This window comes from Panthera leo, chromosome A1 (genome assembly GCF_018350215.1).
Source record: "Panthera leo isolate Ple1 chromosome A1, P.leo_Ple1_pat1.1, whole genome shotgun sequence".
NCBI lineage: Eukaryota > Metazoa > Chordata > Mammalia > Carnivora > Felidae > Panthera > Panthera leo.
Window position 1 is genome coordinate 24,062,259 of NC_056679.1, and position 22,401 is coordinate 24,084,659.

At 40.8% G+C, this 22,401-nt stretch overlaps 1 protein-coding gene across 1 annotated transcript in view; it reads left to right on the top strand.

Moving 5' to 3' along the window:
• Positions 1–21,682, top strand: part of HTR2A (5-hydroxytryptamine receptor 2A) — a 58,767-nt gene extending 37,085 nt beyond the window's left edge. The window contains exon 4 of the mRNA XM_042917781.1: positions 20,786–21,682. Coding sequence (XP_042773715.1) covers positions 20,786–21,585 — 800 coding nt within the window. The 3' untranslated portion in view covers positions 21,586–21,682. The remainder of the gene's footprint in view (positions 1–20,785) is intronic.
• The last annotated feature ends 719 nt before the right edge of the window (positions 21,683–22,401 follow it).

Below are 22,401 nucleotides of genomic sequence, written 5' to 3' on the forward strand. Positions count from 1 at the left end.
TCCTCCACTTTTAAGAACGCTAGTGATTAAACCAGACCCACCCAGAAAACCCACGATCCTCGCCCTATTTGAAGGTCAGCGAATTAGCAGCCTTAATTACCCTTTGCTGTGGAACTCATCGTATTCAGTTTCCAGGAGACAGATGGAAACTTTGGGGGGGATCGTTATTTCTACCACAAGATGCATTGGGGTCAAATGTTTAGCGGGCTGAAGTTGGTTAAACAATGTCCCTGTTACTGTCACAAACTTTAGAAAAGTGATGAGTACATCATGAGTAAGTCCACAGCTTATTTAGCTGATCCACAACCATCCCAGGTGCCTAAAATACTGTTAAAAGGAGGACTTCTCTCCCAGTTGGCTTAAAACCATCCTAACTTTATAAGGCGAGGTGGAGAGCTGAACCAATTTTTCACATGTTCCTATTCCCATTAGATAGATATCCTGTGTGAAAGTATCTTTTGGGTTGACTTATTCTAAGTGCTTCAATTTTAACATGTGTCTAGCCTGGCAAGTTAACTTCTCCACAGGATACCAAAGTGAATGAATTAATGTGTTTTGTGGAGTGTGTGTCTGTGGATTTTAACCTGAATACACGACTCATAAAGGAACTCATTCTTTACCACTTTCCCACATTTCCTTGAAACTATCTGGCTCATTATATTTTGACTGTGAGTTGTCTCCTTAACGTCTTGCAAGGCTCCAGACTGCTTCCACATTTTCAGAAATGAACTATCCAGGGGAAGTAGAACTCTGGAGATGGTTTTTTGTTGTTGTTGTTGTTTTTTTCTTGGACACACACAACATAGCCTTTGTACACCCAGGCTCAGTGATTCAGAATCAATTTTGTTTTACAGAGTATTAGGGGATTACCTGTCTAATGAAAATTTTACACAGTCACAACAACATAAATTTTCTATTCATTCTCAGGGGGTTTCTGCCCCACTCTTACCCCTGAATTCATATAAAGGTTAAGTTGGAAGAAAAGCATTCAGCATCAGAACGGGTGTAGGACGCTACTCCTCTGGAACCCATGAAAAGAAAATAAGCATAGTAAGAAATCATGCCAACAAGTCTTATTCAATATGCCTCAAAGATATAGCATAAAATTCCATTAAAAAAAGAATATAATGGTTAAAATAGTAAATTTTATATTATGCATATTTTACCACAATAAAAAAGAGAATGCAGAGTGCCTTACGGGTATAAATTTCCATTTCTTCCAACACTTAGTGCCTGTAAACTCTCATTATTTTCTAAAATACCTGAAACCATAATAAGAGCGAGTTTAACACTTCGCAGATGTTTAAAAACATATCTTCCAAATATACTGCTAGTGAAAAGCCAAGCACAAAACAATACATGCTGAGTGACTCCAATATAGAGAGTTTACAAGCACACGAAGCTAATCTATTGCAGAGGAAGAAGACCCGGGATCTTCGGGCAGGGGGAGGGGGAGAGGAGGAGTGGCCACCGGGAGGAATCTCCAGGGTGCCTCTGAGGTGCTGGTAATGCTGTGTGTCAGGTACATGGATTCACTCACCTTCAGTAACTCAGCTCTACCCTCTGGTTATACACTTTTCTTTGTGGGTGTTACACTTCAATAAGTTTTAAGTGTCCACTTTAAACAAGTGGGGGAGGGGTGCCTGGGTGGCTCAGTCAGTTAAGCGACTGACTTCAGCTCAGGTCATGATCTCACAGTTTGTGAGTTCAAGCCCCGCTTCGGGGCCTGTGCTAACAGCTCAGAATCTGGAGCCTGTTTCGGATTCTGTGTCTCCCTCTCTCTCTGTCCCTCCCCTGCTCACTCTCTGTTCCTCTCTGTCTCTCAAAAATAAATAAATGTAAAAAAAAATGTTTTTAAGTGGAGGAAGTTATAATTTTTTAAATGTTAACATTGTTAATACTAATGTAAAAATGCTAAATTAGGGGGAAAAAAAAACTCCTGAGGGGTGGATATCAAAGGCTTACAGTACATAATGACTCCACAACCATGAGCCCCGCAACAGCACGTCCCATATCGTATCTCATTCATGACTCAGGGCCATGACTGGCCTTCCCGTGGAGAGCACCAATGTGACTCTAAATGTGAAACGTGTGCCCAAACACAGGAAGAAGGAGACTCAAGCTAGTTGCACTCACTTTATCAGTAGAGCACGGCAGGGATGTCAGGATCCAGACCTGAGGCTGCAGGGTGCAGGAACCAGGCCTGACTGATGGGGCTCGTCAAGCAGCAGATTCTGTGCATCGGGGTAGTTTGATCCCCCCGCCTCCCCCCCCACCACCACCACCACACACACACACACACACACACACACACACACACACAGGCCTGCGGGCCTGAGGGCTAAGCTGGGCTGAGGCCACACAGCAAAGCAGCTCACAGACTGTGGAGCCAGGCCGAGTGCATCTCAAAGTCCTAGTTCCTACCTAGGGTTGTGTGTCTTTAGGCAAGTTACTGTGTGACTTCAGGAAGGAAACTTCACTTCTCTGTGCCTCAAGTGTTTCATCAGCAAATGAAGAGACTGTAGTATGTACTTCACAGGGTTGCTGCTAAGGATCAAGTGAGCTAATTGGTATAAAGTGCTCAGGCTAGTACTTGGAACATCGGAAACATCACACAAGGATTTGCTGTTACTATTTTTACTATTCTTATCACTACCACCACGGCATAGTGTCCCTGAAGTAGTTAGGTTGTAAAGATCAAGTATTATCAACTCCAGGATATTAGAGAAAGAGTAATATCTGTAGAAAGCCCTCATATTTAATAACTTTACCTTTCACCTAAAAAGCCCTAATTTACCAGAATTTTTCCTGGCCCAAATGACCTCTTTTTTGGGCAAACTCTTACCCTTACCCCTATAACCAAGATAATGAAGATGTGTACCATCTAGTCACAATTTCTCTTTTTATTTCCCAAAGGCCTCTGAATTTGCCTGTTCACTTTTTCCACAGATCTTTATTTAGTATTTACCATTTAAACACTATGTGCCAGGCAGCCCTATCTTAGGAGAATGCCTTGATTTTATGGGGTTCACATTCATGAAACGAGACAGACAACAAACAAGCAAATAAATAGACCAACAAAAAATGTCATGGAGTCACAAATGCTATGGAGAAAACAAGTCAGGGAAATGTGCTATCGAGTGACTCGGGTAGGGGTGAGGAAGGACTAATTTATGTGAACGTCTCAAGAAGGGCCTCACTGAGGAGAGGGCATTAAAACTGATGCTGAAGAATAAGAAGGAGCCAGCCTTGGGATTGTCAGTGGAGGGCATGTTCCTGGCAGTGGGATCAGGAAAGTCTAAGGCCCTACTGTGGAAACCAGCTTTTGGGGTTGAAGGATCAGAAAGAAGCTAATGCGGCTCAAGCAATTCATCAAGAAGGGATAAGCGTAGGAGACAAGGAAGAAGAGGTAAGCAGAGCCTTATAACCAAGTAAGGAGTTCGGACATTGTTCTGAGTGTAGTCGGGGACCTCTGAGAGTTTTAAGCAGGGGTGGGGGTACATAGGTAAAGGTAGAAACAGTGAGGGTAGCTCAGGTTAGAAAAATGAGTTGCTAGTTGGGGACTCTCTGTGTCCCTTCCTCCACAGACACTGTCAGAACAAGAGCTTATCCACCCTCTGTGACACCTGTGTGACTGGATCTGAATCCAAGGGGATTGCATCTTGCTATAATCCAGTTGTGAGTCTTAATGGCTTGGAGTACTGAGACGGCAGTGGAGATGGAGAGAGGTGGACAGATTTGGACAGAAAATATATTTCAGAGGTAGAATTAATAGGATGTGGGTGAGGTTTTTCCAAGGGGAGGCTAACGGAAAGAACGACTTCTAAGTTTTTGAGCCGTGCACCTGGAAGGATGCTAGCACCATTAGCTAAGATGGGGAAATGATGGGAAGTGGGCATTCAGGGGATAGGGAGGCAGTGTGCATTCCAGAGTTCTATTGTGACCGTGAAAGGTTAGGGGTGCCTATTCAAGACATCCAAGCTGAGAGGCGACATAGGTAGCTAGATATTTGTTTACTCCTTATTAAAGAGTTGTTTGTGACCTTGAATAGAATACTTTTATTGAAGAGCTTCATGAGCCCTGCGGTGGAGGTTTGATTTGTTTTCCATTCCTTATCTCCAGTTTCTATTCCTACCTCCCATGTATAAGATCTCACATAACGTTCAAGTGCATCTCAACATCTCAAGTGTTACAAATAAACACTCGTAATCCTTAAAGCCTAACGAAGTATTTGTTATAAAATGAAAGCAAATGCAAAAGCTGACTAAACGCTGAGGTAGTCAAAGGCCCTCTAGACTAGGGATCACAAGGCCAAGGTCCTAACACAAAGCGAGGTACAGAAGAAAACCAATGAGGCCTATGTTGGAATCCTAGTCCATTCATTCACTAACTGAAAACCTAGAGCCAATTACAGAATATTTTGGAAACACAGTTTTCTCCACCTGAAAATGGGGATAATAACTCTTGCCTTACGGGTACCTTGTGGGGATGAAATTTGTTGAAGGCTTACACAGTGTCTGACATATGGCAGATACCTGTAAGTATAGGGTTTGTCACTCTTTTTGCCAGTACACTACTCTTTTATCAGTGTAAACTTGCGCAAAGCATTTAATATCTCTCTACCTTAGTTCACCAACTATGAAAGGAAGATGCTTCACCAGCTGATCATTAAGCTCCATGTTAGGTCTTTGAAAACAACAACAACAAATGATCATCTTGATAACAACCAGATAACACTTCTTGGTGAAGGCTGCTTTTTAATCTGATATCACTGCATCTTTCTGCAAAACCACTTAGACCAAAGAAGACAGGGCATTCAGAAGCAGAAATTAGACCAGAGAACTGTATCTCCGATGTCACAAAAATGTTCTCCCCCCAAACCACTAAAATTTCAGGATACAAACGACTATGCAGAAGATGGAGTAAATGAAATCTCACCACACAGTCTGAGAGGAATCAAAACCCAAAGCTCTTCATCTCAGGCTTCCTAAACTGGATGGGAAGTTTGGAGGTCTGGGCCAGACCATGTGGGAAAGGTGGAACTGCAGAGAAATTTCTAGAATCCTAGCAGCTCAAAGAGATGGTGGCTAAGACAGGAGGGAGATCCTGAAGTTTAGCTCAGGTTAGAAAAATGAGTTGCTAGTTGGGGACTCTCTGTGTCCCCTCCTCCACAGACACTGTGAGAACAAGAGCTTATCCACCCTCTGTGACACCTGTGTGACTGGATCTGAATCCAAGGGGATTGCATCTGACACCCATGCTGAGATCAAGACCCTGCTTGATCGATGGGCTTAGGAACCAAAACAAAAACGTGATTGAGCCTTGTGATAGAAATAGTGTCAATCTATCAATGCAGGACCAGTGACCCCAAGAGCAAAGCCAAGATAAGAAGCCCATAAGATATATGAATAAAGAAGAACCCCAGATAAAGTTTATTTGAAGTTCCAAACCTGTGCCAAGCTAACTGAATAATGAAAAATTTGTCTAGCCCAGAGATATGTGTTCTCTGGCTTGTATAATGTGTATTTTTTTTAACTGAACCTGATTGGCCTTAGACACTTCCCAGTTTACCAAGTACTGTTCTATCACCTTATACCCCACAACATGGCTCAGTTATATGACCACGCTAGCCCCACAAACATTTCACAGATACTGGTAGGTAATTTCCAGATTGGTTTATTTTAAAATATTAAATACTTGAACGTATGCTGACCACAGAGATGGCAGAGAAAAGAGAACAATCACAGGAAAAAAGATGAACATAGGAAAATGTCAGAAATTCTAGCATCGCCATCTTTGGGAGAAGCATCTCCCAGGCCCAGCTCAGTTACAGCAGCTACAAATCATGCCATATAAAGGTCAAGTTAAATGGGTTCTTGACATATTTGTGGCTGCCTGTCTCTTTCAACTAACCTTTCTATATTTAGGGAAATTCCCAAGTAGCAGAACTCAAATTCCAAGCCTTCCCTATAGCTAGAACATTGGCTCATCGCCTAGATTCACCCAAATAGCAGTACCCTGGCAAAACTGTGATGTAGAAAAGAGCAAAGTGAACAAATAGGTGAGCAAACCACCTCTATCTTTGCCAGCATGGAGGTGGCTGAGGTGTCCGGCTTCCAGCAGTTGCGTAATTGAGTCCCTGATGTAGAAGTGGCATTGGTGAGGCAGGACCTTCTGTTGTTGTCGCCTCTGGTGCTCAGAGGACAAGGAAAACAGACGTTTCCTCATCAAACCAAATTTGTAATGCAATTTTACTCCTGGAATTTCAGCCTGGAGCCCAGCCCTGTCAAGAATTCTTTGAACTACTCCGTATCATTTTATTAAACTCATTTTCTGCTACATCAGCCCAAATCAGCTTCTGTTGCTTCAAACCAAAGTACCCTGACTGATAAAACAAGCGACGGCAGACCCTCCTTTCATTGGGGGTGCCTTGGGAGAAAGCCAATCACGCTGATATCTGTGAACCCTAACACCTGTGAAAGAAACCCCAGATTTTGTAAGGCCATCCTTGTTCCCACAGAGGAAGTACGCAGTAGAAATCTCTCTTTATCCTTGCTCTGTGAATCCTAGCATGTACTTTCTAAAGCAATATCATATTACACACCTGTTACTCAGTACTCCTGGCAGTTGACTTAATTGTCACCATTCACAGAAGAGGCCATTAAATTTTCATCATTTGCTAGTCAGCTATGGAAAATTACAGCTTTGAGGAGTCCATTATCAACCATTCTGGGCAATGGTCTTGCTCTACGAGGCCTCTAGGTAAGTGATAACCAGGTTCCATATTAACAGACTTCTACATGAGCAAGCGAGGCACAGATTTTTAAGCTAAACTGTAAAGATGACATCAGGCTGGTTTGGATTTCTATGACATCCAAACAAGGGGCATTGGAGGTCTCAGCTACAGAAGGGATTTTTAGACAGAATAAAGAACTCAGCACATTAAGGAAGGCTGTGGAGCATTCTTCTCTATGATTTCCATCTACTAGACAATACTGTATTTATTACCTAGAGAACAGCAATTTTCATTGTCCCTCATGATAAGTTGTTAAAGGGGATACTATTAAATAATAGAACATTCCCCATTTTAAAGGTGAAAGATCTCACAGGGATTAAGTGGCTTGCTTAAAAGTCATAGGGAATCCAAACGTGGGTTTTCTGATCCCAAGCTGATAGTTTTCCTCCTACATCAGTGGGATTTCTGAGGATACCTGAGATGCTTTCAAGATGTCCAAGAAATTGATACTATTTTCATAACAACAAAAACAAGAACAACAATACTAATATCCAAGGAAAAGAAATCACTATCTCAAAGAGATATCTGCACCTCAATGTTTGTAGCAGCTGTATCACAATAGTCAAACATGGAAATAACCTAAGTGCCCAACGATGAATGGATGAAGAAAATTGGCTTGTATATCTATATCTATAGATAGATAGATATGTGTATATTATGTAGATATAGATATAGATACAGATAGATACAATGTGACATTATTCAGCCACGAAAAAGAAGAAATTCCTGTCATTTGTGACAACATGGATGGACTTTGAGGCCATTATGCTAAGTGAAATAAGTCAGAGAAAGACAAATACCGTATGACCTCTCTTGCATGTGGAATCTAAAAACATCAAACTTATAGGAACAGAGAAGAATGGTAGTTACCAGGAACTGAAAAGCGGGGAAAATGAGGAGGTGTTGGACATAGGGTACAAACTTTTACTTATAAATAAGTTCTGGGGTTTCCGAGGTACACATGGTGACGACAGTTAACAAAACTGTATTGTATATTGGAAAGTTGCTGGGAGAGTAGAGCTCTAATGTTCTCACCATAACAATAACAATGAAACGGGAATTGTGTGAGGCGAAGGATGTGTTAACTAACCTTATTGTGGCAAATACGTCTCAATGTATAGGTGCTTCAGATCATCACACACTACAGCTTAAACTTGCACAATGTTATATGTCAATCATATCTCCATAAAGCTGGCAAGAAATCAGGTGTTATCTTCTCTTTTCCCTTTCATCCTTTTATAAGGGTACAGTGGAGTTTTCTGGAGGATATGTTGTATGTGATATAACAGACTAAAACAGAAGCGTCTGTGAGAATCCAGCTGTGTCCTATTAAACCAGCCATAAGAGAAACTTTCAAAACTACAAAACAGTGCCATTCTTCTATTGACATTTGACATTTGCCATTCTTCTATTGTTCTGGAAAATATAATTCTTTTCCATAAAAATGTTATTTATGTTGGGGCGCCTGGGTGGCTCAGTCGGATGAGCGTCCGACTTCAGCTCAGGTCACGAGCTCACAGTCCGTGGGTTCGAGCCCCGCGTTGGGATCTGTGCTGACCTCTAAGAGCCTGGAGCCTGTTTCAGATTCTGTGTCTCCCTCTTTCTCTGACCCTCCCCCACTCATGCTCTCTCTCGCTCTCGCTCTCTCTCTGTCAAAAATAAATAAACATTTAAAAAAATGTTATTTATGTTAATATGGAATGGGTTTATTAGTTTTCTTTTTAAATGAATTGATACATCATTATTTTAAGTGCCCTCAGTTTTCATTTCTAATACCACAAATATTTATAGGTATAATCCACAGAAATAAAGATTCTTTAGAGTCCTTTATCATTTTTAAATGTGTAAAGGAGTCTTGAGACCAAAACATTTGAGAACTGCTATCTCTCATTATAGCTGCCTTTAAAAAACAAGAACCCAGGGGCACCTGGCTGGCTCAGTCAATTAAGCATCTGACTCTTGATCTTGGCTCTGGTCATGATCTCACTGGTTCGTGAGTTGTAGCCCCACGTAGGGCTCTGCATTGACAGCATGGAGCCTGCTTGGGATTCTCTCTCTCCCTCTCTCTCTTCCCTTCCCCTGGTCATGCTCATGCACATTCTGTCTAAATAAATAAATAAACTTTAAAAAAAAAATCCAGGCTAAATACAGATTTCCCTTGATTGTATTATTTTTAACCAACTGATGCCCCTGTTAAACCTAGTTTTTCTGCTTGCATCTCTGTGCCGTCTTTCTCCCTAGTCTTGGTTTGGACTGAGGAGTTCATGTGTGACAGCAAACAGTCTTGGAATGGAAAGCAGCGATTATAGACTCAAGCACCTCCTTCCTCTCAAATCCCTAAAGTACCTACTTCACTGTATATTCAATTAATATTTGATTAACGGGTGGATAACTGAAACTGATTGCTAACACAGAGAGGCCTGCTTGATGCCTCTGAGAAGTAACATGTGTAGTTCACAGGTGCATGCCAAACACAGCAGAACGAACCTAGCAAGGCCAGGTGCACCGGGGTCCTGGGTGCATAGCAATCATACACCTGTCTCCCCCATCCAGATCATACTGCCATCCAGATTCTGTTCACTCACAGGACGTGAATCAGCAACTCGTCTCCTACACAGCTTTTTCCCCCCGGAGACGGTAACCCACAATGAGCATCACATGCTGAGCTCACACATCCATCCATCTTTATCCATGTGGCTGCTTTTGTCCCTTGATCTCATTCTCTTTTTTTTAATTTTTTTTTAATGTTTATTTATTTTTGAGACAGACTGCAAGTGGGTTAGGGGCAGAGAGAGAGAGGGAGACACAGAATCCGAAGCAGACTCCAGGCTCTGAGCTGCCAGCACAGAGCCCGACATGGGGCTCGAACTCACGAGCTGTGAGATCATGACCTGAGCCGAAGTCGGACACTCAACCGACTGAGCCACCCAGGCGCCCCCTCTTGATCTCATTCTACTCCGCACCACTGTCTGTCTAGATTAGGTGTGTGTATTTTATCTTAGGAGATAAAGATCTTAGGCTCCATGAAGGTTCTCAAAGGCCTTTCGAGGTACCCAAGAGTCTAGCATAACACTAAGTAAATTATAATCACTGTCATCTCAAAAGTTTACAAAATAGTTCAGACACATGACCCTACTGTTTTCTCACCAAAGCCCTATATGTAAATTACGGAAGGTCCTCTGTTTATGTATCTGCACCTCACAGAGGGAGGCTTCAAAGTTAAGCAACCTAAGGTCACACAGTCGGTGATTGTCAGCCAGGGCGCACACGTGCCTCTTGGGGTGGCCCAGTCTGTACTTACCTCACTGCATCAGGCTCTTATTTGTCAACACACACTCATTCAGTCTATCTGAAAGAGAGCTTTGAGAAAAATAACAGCCCTACATCCAGACTATGAGCCAAAACATACAAGAATAAGCCCAGGTCTCCTGATTCCCACTCAGGCACTGTATTTTACAGCATCTTTCCCCTGGTGATTTTAGCTGTCAAAGTAGTCAGTGCATGTGCTAGTTAATCTTATATGTTCTTCTCTCCGAAAAGTACACAAATTATTAAGTATCATTGCAATACCCACTTTCCTTCTTTCTGCCCTCAGTGGCTAATTGGGAAGCCACATTTTATTGTGTTTTCCCAGCGAAAATGAAGGGAAACATTATAAAATAATGCAGTAAATTCAAGCTGTGTCACTAAAGTTGATTATGATTCCTTCTTTTTTTTTTTCTCCCTTTCACTGACTCACTCATCAATCCCACAAAATGCTGGAGTGGCTTCCAGTAAGTAAAAGATAACCCTGCCATTAATGAGATTATCGCCTCGTGGGTGAAATGACACTTCCAGAGAAAAATTCTAAGGTATTAGAAGTGTGAATTAGCACAGCATAAATTATTTATGAAGGTGATGAAGGAATATAGACTAAAAGAGCTCTTATTACAGGGAGAATTTTAGGAAAGCTTCATACAGGGCATGTCCTTAAAGAAAGATGTCATGAGATATATCTTAAATGTAGGGAGTGGTTTGGGCACATAACCTCCTTCTGCAGCCCCCCAAACCCAAACAATCATAGAGTCAAAGCAAAACCAGTATGCTTCCTCTGCAAATGGAGCCACAAAATGAGGTTATTTCAGTCTCCCATGCCCAGCCAGATGCCACCCATAGGGCCCTGCTACAGAGACATTCTGGAGCCCCCACTGGTTGGTAGAGTATTTCAGGAAAGAGGATGGAATCAGAACTGAACCAGGGCAAAATGGAGAAGTGAGTCTACCTTTCAGTTACTATTTACAGTACACGTTTCCCCAGAGGAAACGTGACATGCCATCGATACCACATCCTCTCTGACCTGCATCCCTGAGCTATAGCCTGTGTCTTCTCTCCTGTGACTCCTTTCCTTTCCAAGGGCCACGCCCCCAGGGTTCTTCCCGGCTGTGCATCTCTGTGCCACTACAACTTGGGCTTGGATTATTAGTTAACCGTCTGAGGTGTTACAGGTACAAAACAATGGGACCTCTCTCATTCTAGCAGTGGCACATTGCAATGTTCCAGCAAGCAAGCCACTGGGAAAAGACACAGGTGGGAGCCGGCAGATTTTGAGAGTTCTTCAGATCATATTATGTGATTGGCTGAGAAATCAAGCTATATGTAACTCCATTCTGAATCGTTCAAGAGATGGCATAAAGAAGAGAGACTGCCACCTGACTATGTCAAAAATTGACAACGTTGAATGATCACATTAAGGCCAGATCACAAAGACCTTGTAGGATGGGCTCAGTAGTTGGTAATGGCTTGAGCATTAGGGCAACTGTCGTCCTTCATTATGTCATATGGTAAATGCTGCTTTGGGAAAGTGTAAGAGAGGCTAAGGGAAGGAGAATTGACAACCTGTGGGCCTGGATTATGTGGTCACCTGCTGCAAGCCAACTTTCCAGCTACCATCCCTGTGGCTGAACACACTCTAGACCAGAGTCTCTGAAATGAGACGTTACATGTGAGACCCATTCCCCATGCTTTCAGAAAGAATCGCTACAAGATCTTTTAAAACAAATGGAGGAAAGGATGTGATACTTTAAAGATGAGGTTTAGTTAGGAATAAATCTAACCAAAGATGTAAAAGATCTGTATGCTGAAAACTATAGAAAGCTTATGCAGGTAATTGAAGAAGATATAAAGAAATGGAAAGACATTCCCTGCTCATGGATTGGAAGAATAAATATTGTCAAAATGTCAATACTACCCAAAGCTATCTACACATTCAATGCAATCCCAATCAAAATTGCACCAGCATTCTTCTCGAAACTAGAACAAGCAATCCTAAAATTCATATGGAACCACAAAAGGCCCCGAATAGCCAAAGTAATTTTGAAGAAGAAGACCAAAGCAGGAGGCATCACAATCCCAGACTTTAGCCTCTACTACAAAGCTGTCATCATCAAGACAGCATGGTATTGGCATAAAAACAGACACATAGACCAATGGAATAGAATAGAAACCCCAGAACTAGACCCACAAACGTATGGCCAACTCATCTTTGACAAAGCAGGAAAGAACATCCAATGGAAAAAAGACAGTCTCTTTAACAAATGGTGCTGGGAGAACTGGACAGCAACATGCAGAAGGTTGAAACTAGACCACTTTCTCACACCATTCACAAAAGTAAACTCAAAATGGATAAAGGACCTGAATGTGAGACAGGAAACCATCAAAACCTTAGAGGAGAAAGCAGGAAAAGACCTCTCTGACCTCAGCCGTAGCAATCTCTTACTCGGCACATCCCCAAAGGCAAGGGAATTAAAAGCAAAAGTGAATTACTGGGACCTTATGAAGATAAAAAGCTTCTGCACAGCAAAGGAAACAACCAACAAAACTAAAAGGCAACCAACGGAATGGGAAAAGATATTTGCAAATGACACATCGGACAAAGGGCTAGTATCCAAAATCTATAAAGAGCTCATCAAACTCCACACCCGAAAAACAAATAACCCAGTGAAGAAATGGGCAGAAAACATGAATAGACACTTGTCTAAAGAAGACATCCGGATGGCCAACAGGCACATGAAAAGATGTTCAACGTCGCTCCTTATCAGGGAAATACAAATCAAAACCACACTCAGATACCACCTCACGCCAGTCAGAGTGGCCAAAATGAAGAAATCAGGAGACTATAGATGCTGGAGAGGATGTGGAGCAACAGGAACCCTCTTGCACTGTTGGTGGGAATGCAAATTGGTGCAGCCGCTCTGGAAAGCAGTGTGGAGGTTCCTCAGAAAATTAAAAATAGACCTACCCTATGACCCAGCAATAGCACTGCTAGGAATTTATCCAAGGGATACAGGAGTACTGATGCATAGGGGCACCTGTACCCCAATGTTTATAGCGGCACTCTCAACAATAGCCAAATTATGGAAAGAGCCTAAATGTCCATCAACTGATGAATGGATAAAGAAATTGTGGTTTATATACACAATGGAATACTACGTGGCAATGAGAAAAAATGAAATATGGCCTTTTGTAGCAACATGGATGGAACTGGAGAGTGTGATGCTAAGTGAAATAAGCCATACAGAGAAAGACAGATACCATATGGTTTCACTCTTATGTGGATCCTGAGAAACATAACAGAAACCCATGGGGGAGGGGAAGGGAAAAAAAAAAAAAAAAAGAGGTTAGAGTGGGAGAGAGCCAAAGCATAAGAGACTGTTAAAAACTGAGAACAAACTGAGGGTTGATGGGGGGTGGGAGGGAGGGCAGGGTGGGTGATGGGTATTGAGGAGGGCACCTTTTGGGATGAGCACTGGGTGTTGTATGGAAACCAATTTGACAGTAAATTTCATATATTAAAAAATAAAAAAATAAAAAAAAATAAAAAAAAAAGATGAGGTTTAGTAATATGGAGCAGAGATGATTTTTTTTAAATAAACCTCTGTTTGTGAGCATATTGCTAAAAGAAACTTTTCCATTGTTGGTGAATAGTGTAATATCTGCGTATTTAAAGAAGGGTCAGTGGACGACAAGTTGAAGCATTTGAGAAGTTTCTCTACGAATTGTGATTCCAACAGCAAAATGAGGCTCTGATCATTTATCCACATGCCAACATATCATTCAGATTCTATGTGGGATACATAACACATTGATGGGAAAAGATGGTACATGGAAGTCAATCTGCCTTGGAAGGAAAGACATGATGGGCTGCCAGGTGTCAGAGCGACAGCTGACAATCCACATCCTGCAAGTCAGAATTCAGTCCCTTTACCTTTCAATGCAAGATCATCATAGTAAAGCACAACTTCCGGGCTACAAAACTGAAAGGAAACAGAATGACGGTCTGAAGAGCACGAGACCATCTTTCCAGGAATCCATGACAGGGCAGTTGGGCCAGTGGCTTTCGGTAGTTCCCGACTGGCTATACTTCAGGGAGACTGAGTATTTCTTCTGAGTATCTCCTATCTCCTGGGACAGAACACAAACTTTAAGCCTTTGGGGGCATTTAGCCATAACAGTCCAACTATTAAAACAAGGATGGGTAGCTTTATACAATAACTCACGCAACACATTTTTTCCCCCAGATAACTCATAGCCAAGTTGAGGGAGGGGTGGAGGCAGGCTTCTTTCCCTGGAAACTCTCCATCATTTCTCCACTTGAGGTCAGCCCGAGCCTTTTGGAAATTAATAGAGTTGTTTAATAAAGGCAAAGGGAGCAGCTGTAAGACTTTCCTCTATTTACTCTTCTTTCAAAATAAAGACATTTGTACTATGCTTTTCACCCTACACATCCCAGGTTCTCAGCACTAGTTGCGTATCAGGATCACCCAGGTGTTGTTTTGTTTGAGTAACAATGTTCATGTGGGGTCCGAACATTACCATTTTCTAAAAGTACTAGTATCAGAACCTCTGGGAATGGTGCCCATGCAATGTAATTTTTAAAAGCTCCCTGGGTAATTCTAATATGCAGCCAAATTTAAGAATAACTACCATACTGGGGCACCTGGGTGGCTCAGTCACTTAAGCGTCCGACTTCGGCTCAGGTCATGATCTCACGGTTCGTGAGTTCGAGCCCCGCATCGTGCTCTGTGCTGACAGCTCAGAGCCTGGAGCCTACTTCAGATTCTGTGTCTCCCTCTCTCTCTGCCCCTCCCCTGCTCATGCTCTGTCTCTTGCTGTCTCAAAAATAAATAAAACGTTAAAAAAATTTTTTAAAAAAAGAATACCATACAAAAGAGGAAACTAGGTGTTGATTATAAGGATTTTAGTTTTAGAATAGCTGTCTGACTTCAAAGAATAATGTCTCACCAGAGGAAACTTTGACTTTGAGATTAAAGAATGAAAAAAAGAAAGTATCAAAACACAGAGAATCATTAGAGTGTGTGTGTGTGTGTGCTCTTGACACAGGGCAGCGATATAATTTAGTGTTTATTAACTGCCTTGGGGCCTGGAACTTTTTTTGATAATCTGTGTCAAAAAGTAAGCACATATATGAAAATTGTGCAGATTTCAGAAACATCACAGACTTCCTGAAACCAATGTTAAGGACCTCTGGTATAGTCGCAGACTTTCGTAGCTACTCTTGTAAATAAGCAAGTAGGAAAAAAAAAATCATCCATAAGAAATGAGAAATTTACATAGGAGTCTGGATTTTGCCCCTAAATTGCTATGAGTGTAAATAAGTCACCTAAGCTTGCTAGCCCTCAGCTTTTCCACAAACTGAAATTTTTATCTACCCATAGGACAGTGTGGGTAATGTTTTTACGATTTTGTAAAAAAAAGAAAAAAAAAGTCGAGTGAATGAATACATGTGAAAGTACTTTGAGAAGTTATGATTTATTATTAGAGATATTAAGAATTAATCTAAAAAGAAACATAATTTCTTGGGTAACTGACATGTTGATCTAGCTCTCACTTTTATCTGCCTGGTCAGCAGACCATAGATTATAAGAAATTTAGCAACTCTTGAACTATACACTTCCTATTAGAAGGATGAGTCCCAGCCCCAGTTGCCCTTAGATACCCCATCTCTCTCTCCCTGCCGTATGACTGTCCTGCGGTATTCACAAATGGCGCTTTCTGTCAAACTGATAGTAAAACCATTCGTATTACTGGAGAACATTCGGTGTGAGTTAAAATACAAAGGAAAGGAAGTAGTTCCAGAGGAAATGAAACCCATGAACCCAAATTCAGTCTTTTTCACGATAGCCCTGAAGTATTTGTTTCTTTCCCCTCTACCTCCCACAAGACCTGAGGCCGTGCGGACTCCATTGTCGTGTTCCCTATCAGAGGATCATACCTAGTAAGGCAACCTTCTTATTTCCCAAGGAAACGCTCCTGCAGAAGCACACTCAGTCCCAAGATAATAAAGCGTAAAAAGCTAGGATTAAGAATAAAGCTTATCTTTCACAGCCAGTGCTCCAGAGTTAAGGCCATTCACCAGACCATGGTTAGATGTTAACCAGAGGTGCAAACTTAATGTGCAGAGTAAGCAGAGGCACCCTAAAACAAGACACCGGCCCAAGTCTTCATGCTCCTGGGTGTCAATATTTCCCACGCGTTTCATTGTCTGAATTTTCACGAAAAAAACAAAATGAAAATGTGCATGGAGGAGCCAGTACTGATATTGAATCTTAACAGCTATTTACCACTCCTCAGAAAAATATATTAAACAAAATGCAGAGTCTCGTAGTTTAAGCTACTGTCTATTCATAAAGGAAAATGCTTTATATGCAGAAATTTCAAGTGAGAGGAGATGTCAGGTCTCCAAAAGCAGCTATTATCAAACAAAGCAGCCAGAAAATTAATGCACTGCAGATGGCTGTGACCGCAACCTTGGATACGAGCCAGTGTCTTCGTCTCTCTTGGTAGGAGAGTTTTTGAACTCTCTCCTACCCACAAAGCCTCCTTAAATGTTCTAGTTCTTTGACATAAAATTCTTTCCCCTCTTTTACAGAGTATTGCTTTAACTGTCTAGTTTTTCTTTCCATAAACCCTTGCTGACCTTTACTACAAGTGAGGCACTAAAAAAGAATGGTAAATTGACAATAGTCAGGACATTCGTGTTAAATGTAAAGAGGAATGGGCCATTTAAAGAACAATCAGGTTGATTCTCCTCCTCCAAATCAAGGTCCCCCTTCCAGACAGCCTGCGTGTGTCTTCGTTCCATATCCGATTTATAAAGAGGGTTTTTTTTAATTTTTTTTAAATGTTTATTTATTTTTGAGAGGGAGAGAGAGAAACATAGCACAAGCAGGGAAGGGGCACAGACAGAGGGAGACACAGAATCCAAAGCAGGCTCCAGGCCCCGAGCTGTCAGCACAGAGCCCAATGTGGGGCTCCAACTTACAAGCTGTGAGATCACGACCTTAGCCAAAGTCGGGCGCTTAACCAACTGAGCCACCCAGGCGCTCCTTGCCATATGCATTTTAAAGTGGCTCTTTATCCCAGGCAGCTAAAAGAGGGAATCTCCACTTCGTAAAATGGCTCCATCATCCCTTTTTCTCCCTGGCTACAGAAGTTGAGCCATTCTGGAGGGTGTGTGTGCTTTTGTTCTTGCCAAACAAGTACACTCATCTGACTTCCAAATGACTGAAGAGTTTTGTGTTTTAAGTAGTACTTTATTCTGGTTAATTGAGAATTGCCACTTATATAAACCACCAACCAGGCTGCAAACAAAATAGGGCAAAAGACTCACAGTAGCAACTTCCTTTGCATTAGGAAAATGCACACCCAAGAGTTTAATAACAAAACCATATACCTTTTTACACAGTTGGTATTTTGTTTATGTGTAGCATGACTAATAGCAATGGCTGTAATTCATCACAGCAGAAAAGCAATCAACCGCTCTAGCTGTAGAAAATTAAAATTGATTGAGACCTTTTGTCTACCCTGGCAGAAGCTAATAATTACATCATTATTAACAATATAGCCAGTAGCCAAATTTTTTTAACTTCTTTTGGTTTAAGACAAAATAGAACAAAATCAAGTTAATGTATTCAAGTTGAGTAATTCTGTGGAGCAGGCTACTCCCATGTGGATCTACCACTGGCAGAACATCCACTCTGGACTAAGGACTGTCCTAGGTGTTTGCACGTTGGATTCATTTTATCCTCCCCACATCCACGGAGGCACGATGGTGATAGATGAGGAACTATGAAAATGAAGTAACCAGCCCAGGAGCACAGAGCTGGGACACAGACTCAAATCCAGGGCCTGTCTCACTCCAAAGCCTCCATTCCAACCAATGAGCAACTACACTGTCGAACAAAGACCTTCTAGATGAATACAGGAAACACCTGTCACAGGTACATACTCAAACACCTGGAAAACAAAACATTCTTCTTAGAAACCATCTGTTAATTTTTGTGATCCAGAGTTTTCTGAAGGCTAAACAAAACTGGTACGTATACAGTCTCAGAGGATGTCCCCGGGCCATAGAATGTTCCCAACAGGCCAGGGACAGAGAGGAATAAAGGAAATGAAGAGTCATTAACCACACTCAGCGTCCTTAAGACCAAGCTCTGATGTCACTTATTTCCACCTTCCAAGAATACTGGGATGGCCCGGCATGGACAAGTGACAAATACTTGTCAATTAAGTTTGTGAAGATAATGGCAAATGCCACTGAGAAAGACTTGCGTTAAACATTAACTCAAGCTAATGTCCCCTCCTTGCAAGGATGGCCAATGTGAGGTTAGGAGAGTCAGGGGCGTGGTTGGATGGAGCTGAACTGTGTTCTGAGTATGCACAAACTAGATTACAGAGCCTCAAAGGAAGTTTTTCCAGATGGATAGAAGAGTCCGACAAGCAGCAGCTCCCAAATCTGGAATGAACCTGTGTTCTTGGCTGGACTGTGGCCATTTATTAGGCTCTAACTGATGGTCAGAAGCAGTGAGCAAGATGCTCCCTGTCATACAGCTCTGAGGTAGAGGGTAGGAAGAAACTTTGTTCTGATGTTCTCCCAGGGTGCCCCTGTGGCATCAACCCTTTCATGAAAGAAGCCACCTTTAAGTTATACAAAGTAGTTATTTGATTCATGTTTTCTCTCCTTCCTCTCTCCCTGACTCTTCCTTTATGGCAATCACATGATTGTCTTGGTCTGTCCCAGGCCAGTAGAGGAAGACATTCCCAGTCCCCCAAAACTGCACAGTGGTGGTAGTGGCCGGCTCAATCTCCCTTAAATAAGGTCCTACATCATGGGGGAGAAATTAGCACCATTAGAGGCCAAGTGTTCCTTTAACTCACTTTGTTCTCTCTTCTGCCTAACCCCTGCGCCTAAGGGAGCTGCATGGGTTCTCTAAACTTCAATGATGGAACAGTCGACCATGGGCTAGTGTTCCCACGTATTCTCTCATCTCATACCTAACTCCCGTATTTATCAATAAAAGTTTGTGGCTGCTTATGATTTTGTATTCCACCCTTATGAATGTTCTACTACTAAAAACATATAACGATTTTTATGGACCAATTGGAAATTTGAACGCTGATTCCATATTTAAAAATATTAAGGAAATATTAAATTTCTATTTAGGAGTGGGAATGATACTGTGATATTTGGGGTTTTTTAAAGAATGCATAGCTTTTGGGGCGCCAGGGTGACTCAGTCGGTTAAGCGTATGACTTGGTTTCAGCTCAGGTCATGATCTCGCAGTTTGTGAGCTTGAGCCCTGTTTCAGGCTCTATGCTGACAGCATGGAGCCTGCTTGGGATCGTCTCTCTCTCCCTCTCTCTCTCTGCCCCTCCCCTGCTCTCTCTCTCTCTCTCTTTTTCAAAATAAATAAACTTTAAAATATAAAAGAATGCATAGCTTTTATATCTATATATGAAAATATTTACAGATTGGATGATATGCTGTCTGGGATTTGTTTCAAAATAACATGGGAGGAGTTGCAGCAGGTGGGAGTATGGGTGAAACAAGATTGCCCTTGAATTAATTATTGCTGGAGCTGGGTAATGGGTTCATTGCGCTAGGTTTGTTTTGGTTTTTCAGTGGTACTTTTTCTGTATGTGTGAGAACTTTTTGATAGTAAAAAGCTTTTTTAAAAAAGAATCAAAATTAGCTAGATTAAAAAAAAATAAAATATAAAATATAATTGGTGACTTACTTTTAATTCACATTAGAAAATTATATTTTTCAAAAATACTTTAAAATATGTACAATTTGCATGATTGAATGTTAAATGAAATAGGAAGATCTAAAACTGCACATAAAATACTGCATATACATAATTATTTACACATGCATATAAATGGAAGAAAAACTACATAAAATGTGTATCAGAATTTTCCCTGTCTGGCAAGAATATATATTATTATTCTTTATTGTTACTTTTTTCTATTTTTCAAGTGTTCTGAAAAGAAAATATGTTTACAATTTCATAAAGTTCTTTTTATAAACTATACTCATTATGTTAGGGGAAAAATAGTTACAGAACTGAATGTGAAACTCAGTTATAAAATGGGTGTGAATGGTTGTGTGTGTGTGTGTGTGTGTGTGTGTGTGTGTGTGTGTGTGTTTATCTAAAATAAATAGCATCATATTGTTAATAGTGATTATCTCTGTGTGATAGCATCATTGGTCATTTTTATTTTTGTTTGACTCTCTGTATTTTCTCCAATTAACAAGAATTATGTTATAATCAGAAAAAACATGAAAAATTAAAGCTAGATTTATTGTACTTCTTTATAAGTAAAGGACTATCTCTATAGGGCAAACAACATACAAGTTTAAGAAACCATGCATTATATATAGTAAATATATATTATATACATTAGTATAATATTATAACTACATATAATGTCACTATATATAACTATATATTATAACCATATATTAAATTTTATATAATAACCACATAATACCTATAAAGACAGGAGACTTTTAAATTCTCATTGAAGGTATATGTTGAGCTTTAAAACAATGTTAATACAGAATCCTTTGCACAGCCACCATGATGTAGCGATACTCACAGACAATTCCTTCATAATCATGTTTCGTTTTCTGTCCAACTCCAGGGATATCTATGCCAATACCAGTCTTTGGACTACAGGATGATTCCAAGGTCTTTAAGAAAGGGAGCTGCTTACTTGCTGACGACAATTTCGTCCTGATCGGCTCTTTTGTGTCATTCTTCATTCCCTTAACCATCATGGTGATCACCTACTTTCTAACTATCAAGTCACTCCAGAAAGAAGCTACTTTGTGTGTGAGTGATCTTGGCACACGGGCCAAACTAGCTTCTTTCAGCTTCCTCCCTCAGAGTTCCCTGTCTTCAGAAAAACTCTTCCAGCGGTCAATCCACAGGGAACCAGGGTCCTATGGCAGAAGGACTATGCAGTCCATCAGCAATGAGCAAAAGGCCTGCAAGGTGCTGGGCATTGTCTTCTTTCTGTTTGTGGTGATGTGGTGCCCATTCTTCATCACGAACATAATGGCCGTCATCTGCAAAGAGTCTTGCAACGAGGATATCATCGGAGCCCTGCTCAACGTGTTTGTTTGGATCGGTTACCTCTCCTCAGCGGTCAACCCACTTGTGTATACACTGTTCAACAAGACCTACAGGTCGGCCTTTTCACGGTATATTCAGTGTCAGTACAAGGAAAATAAAAAACCATTGCAGTTAATTTTAGTGAACACTATACCGGCCTTGGCCTATAAATCTAGTCAACTCCAAATGGGACAAAAAAAGAATTCAAAGAAAGATGCCAAGACCACAGATAACGACTACAGTATGGTTGCTCTAGGAAAACAACATTCAGAAGATGCTCCTACAGACAATATTAACACAGTGAATGAAAAGGTTAGCTGTGTGTGATAGACTGGTTGCCATAGCAACCATGGAGGGCACACTGGGCAAATTTTTACCTATCTGGGGGGAAAAAAAAGACAAAGGGGAGGCTGGAAAAAAAATTAGGCCGATCTAGTAGAACCAACAATATTTATATGCCTCATTTTATTCTGTCAATGAAAAAAAAAAAAAGGCAGGGTTAAAAGACACAAAATGTGCACTTCAAAAATGTTCTGACAGCATTTCAGCTGTGAGCTTTACGATACTTATTTTTAACATTGTAAATGATATACATCTTTAAAATAATTAGCTTTTATTGTAAAATTATAATGAGGCCATAAATAAGTCTAAATTAACTTCTATTCCAAGTGGAAACCTTGCTCCTACGTTAGTTGATGGCATGAGTTGGTTACCTATTGCTGTAAATAACAATAGCTACAAATAGTGAGAAGTTGGGTGAATATAATATAATGACCTCTTAAAGAAAAATCCTCTTTAAAACTTATCATGCTACATATTTTGAACAACAACAAAAAAGACACTAACGACGGTGTTATGAAATCTGTATTGTTAAGATAATTAAATGAAATACTTGACAACTTTTTCATTCCGGCTTTTTCACAGATGTCGTTTTGAAATATTCACAAAGTTGCTGACATTTGCTGCATTTCAACTTAATTCTTCAAAGAAGTGAAAAAGTTTTAAAATGTTATTTAATAACTACTGCTGCTTTCTCTTCTACTATTTGTGCTTTATTCTGAATTTCCAATGTGGTCTTGTTTAGTGTTTCTTCTCATAGGTAAACTATCAAAAGGATAACTTAACATTACCAAATACATTTCT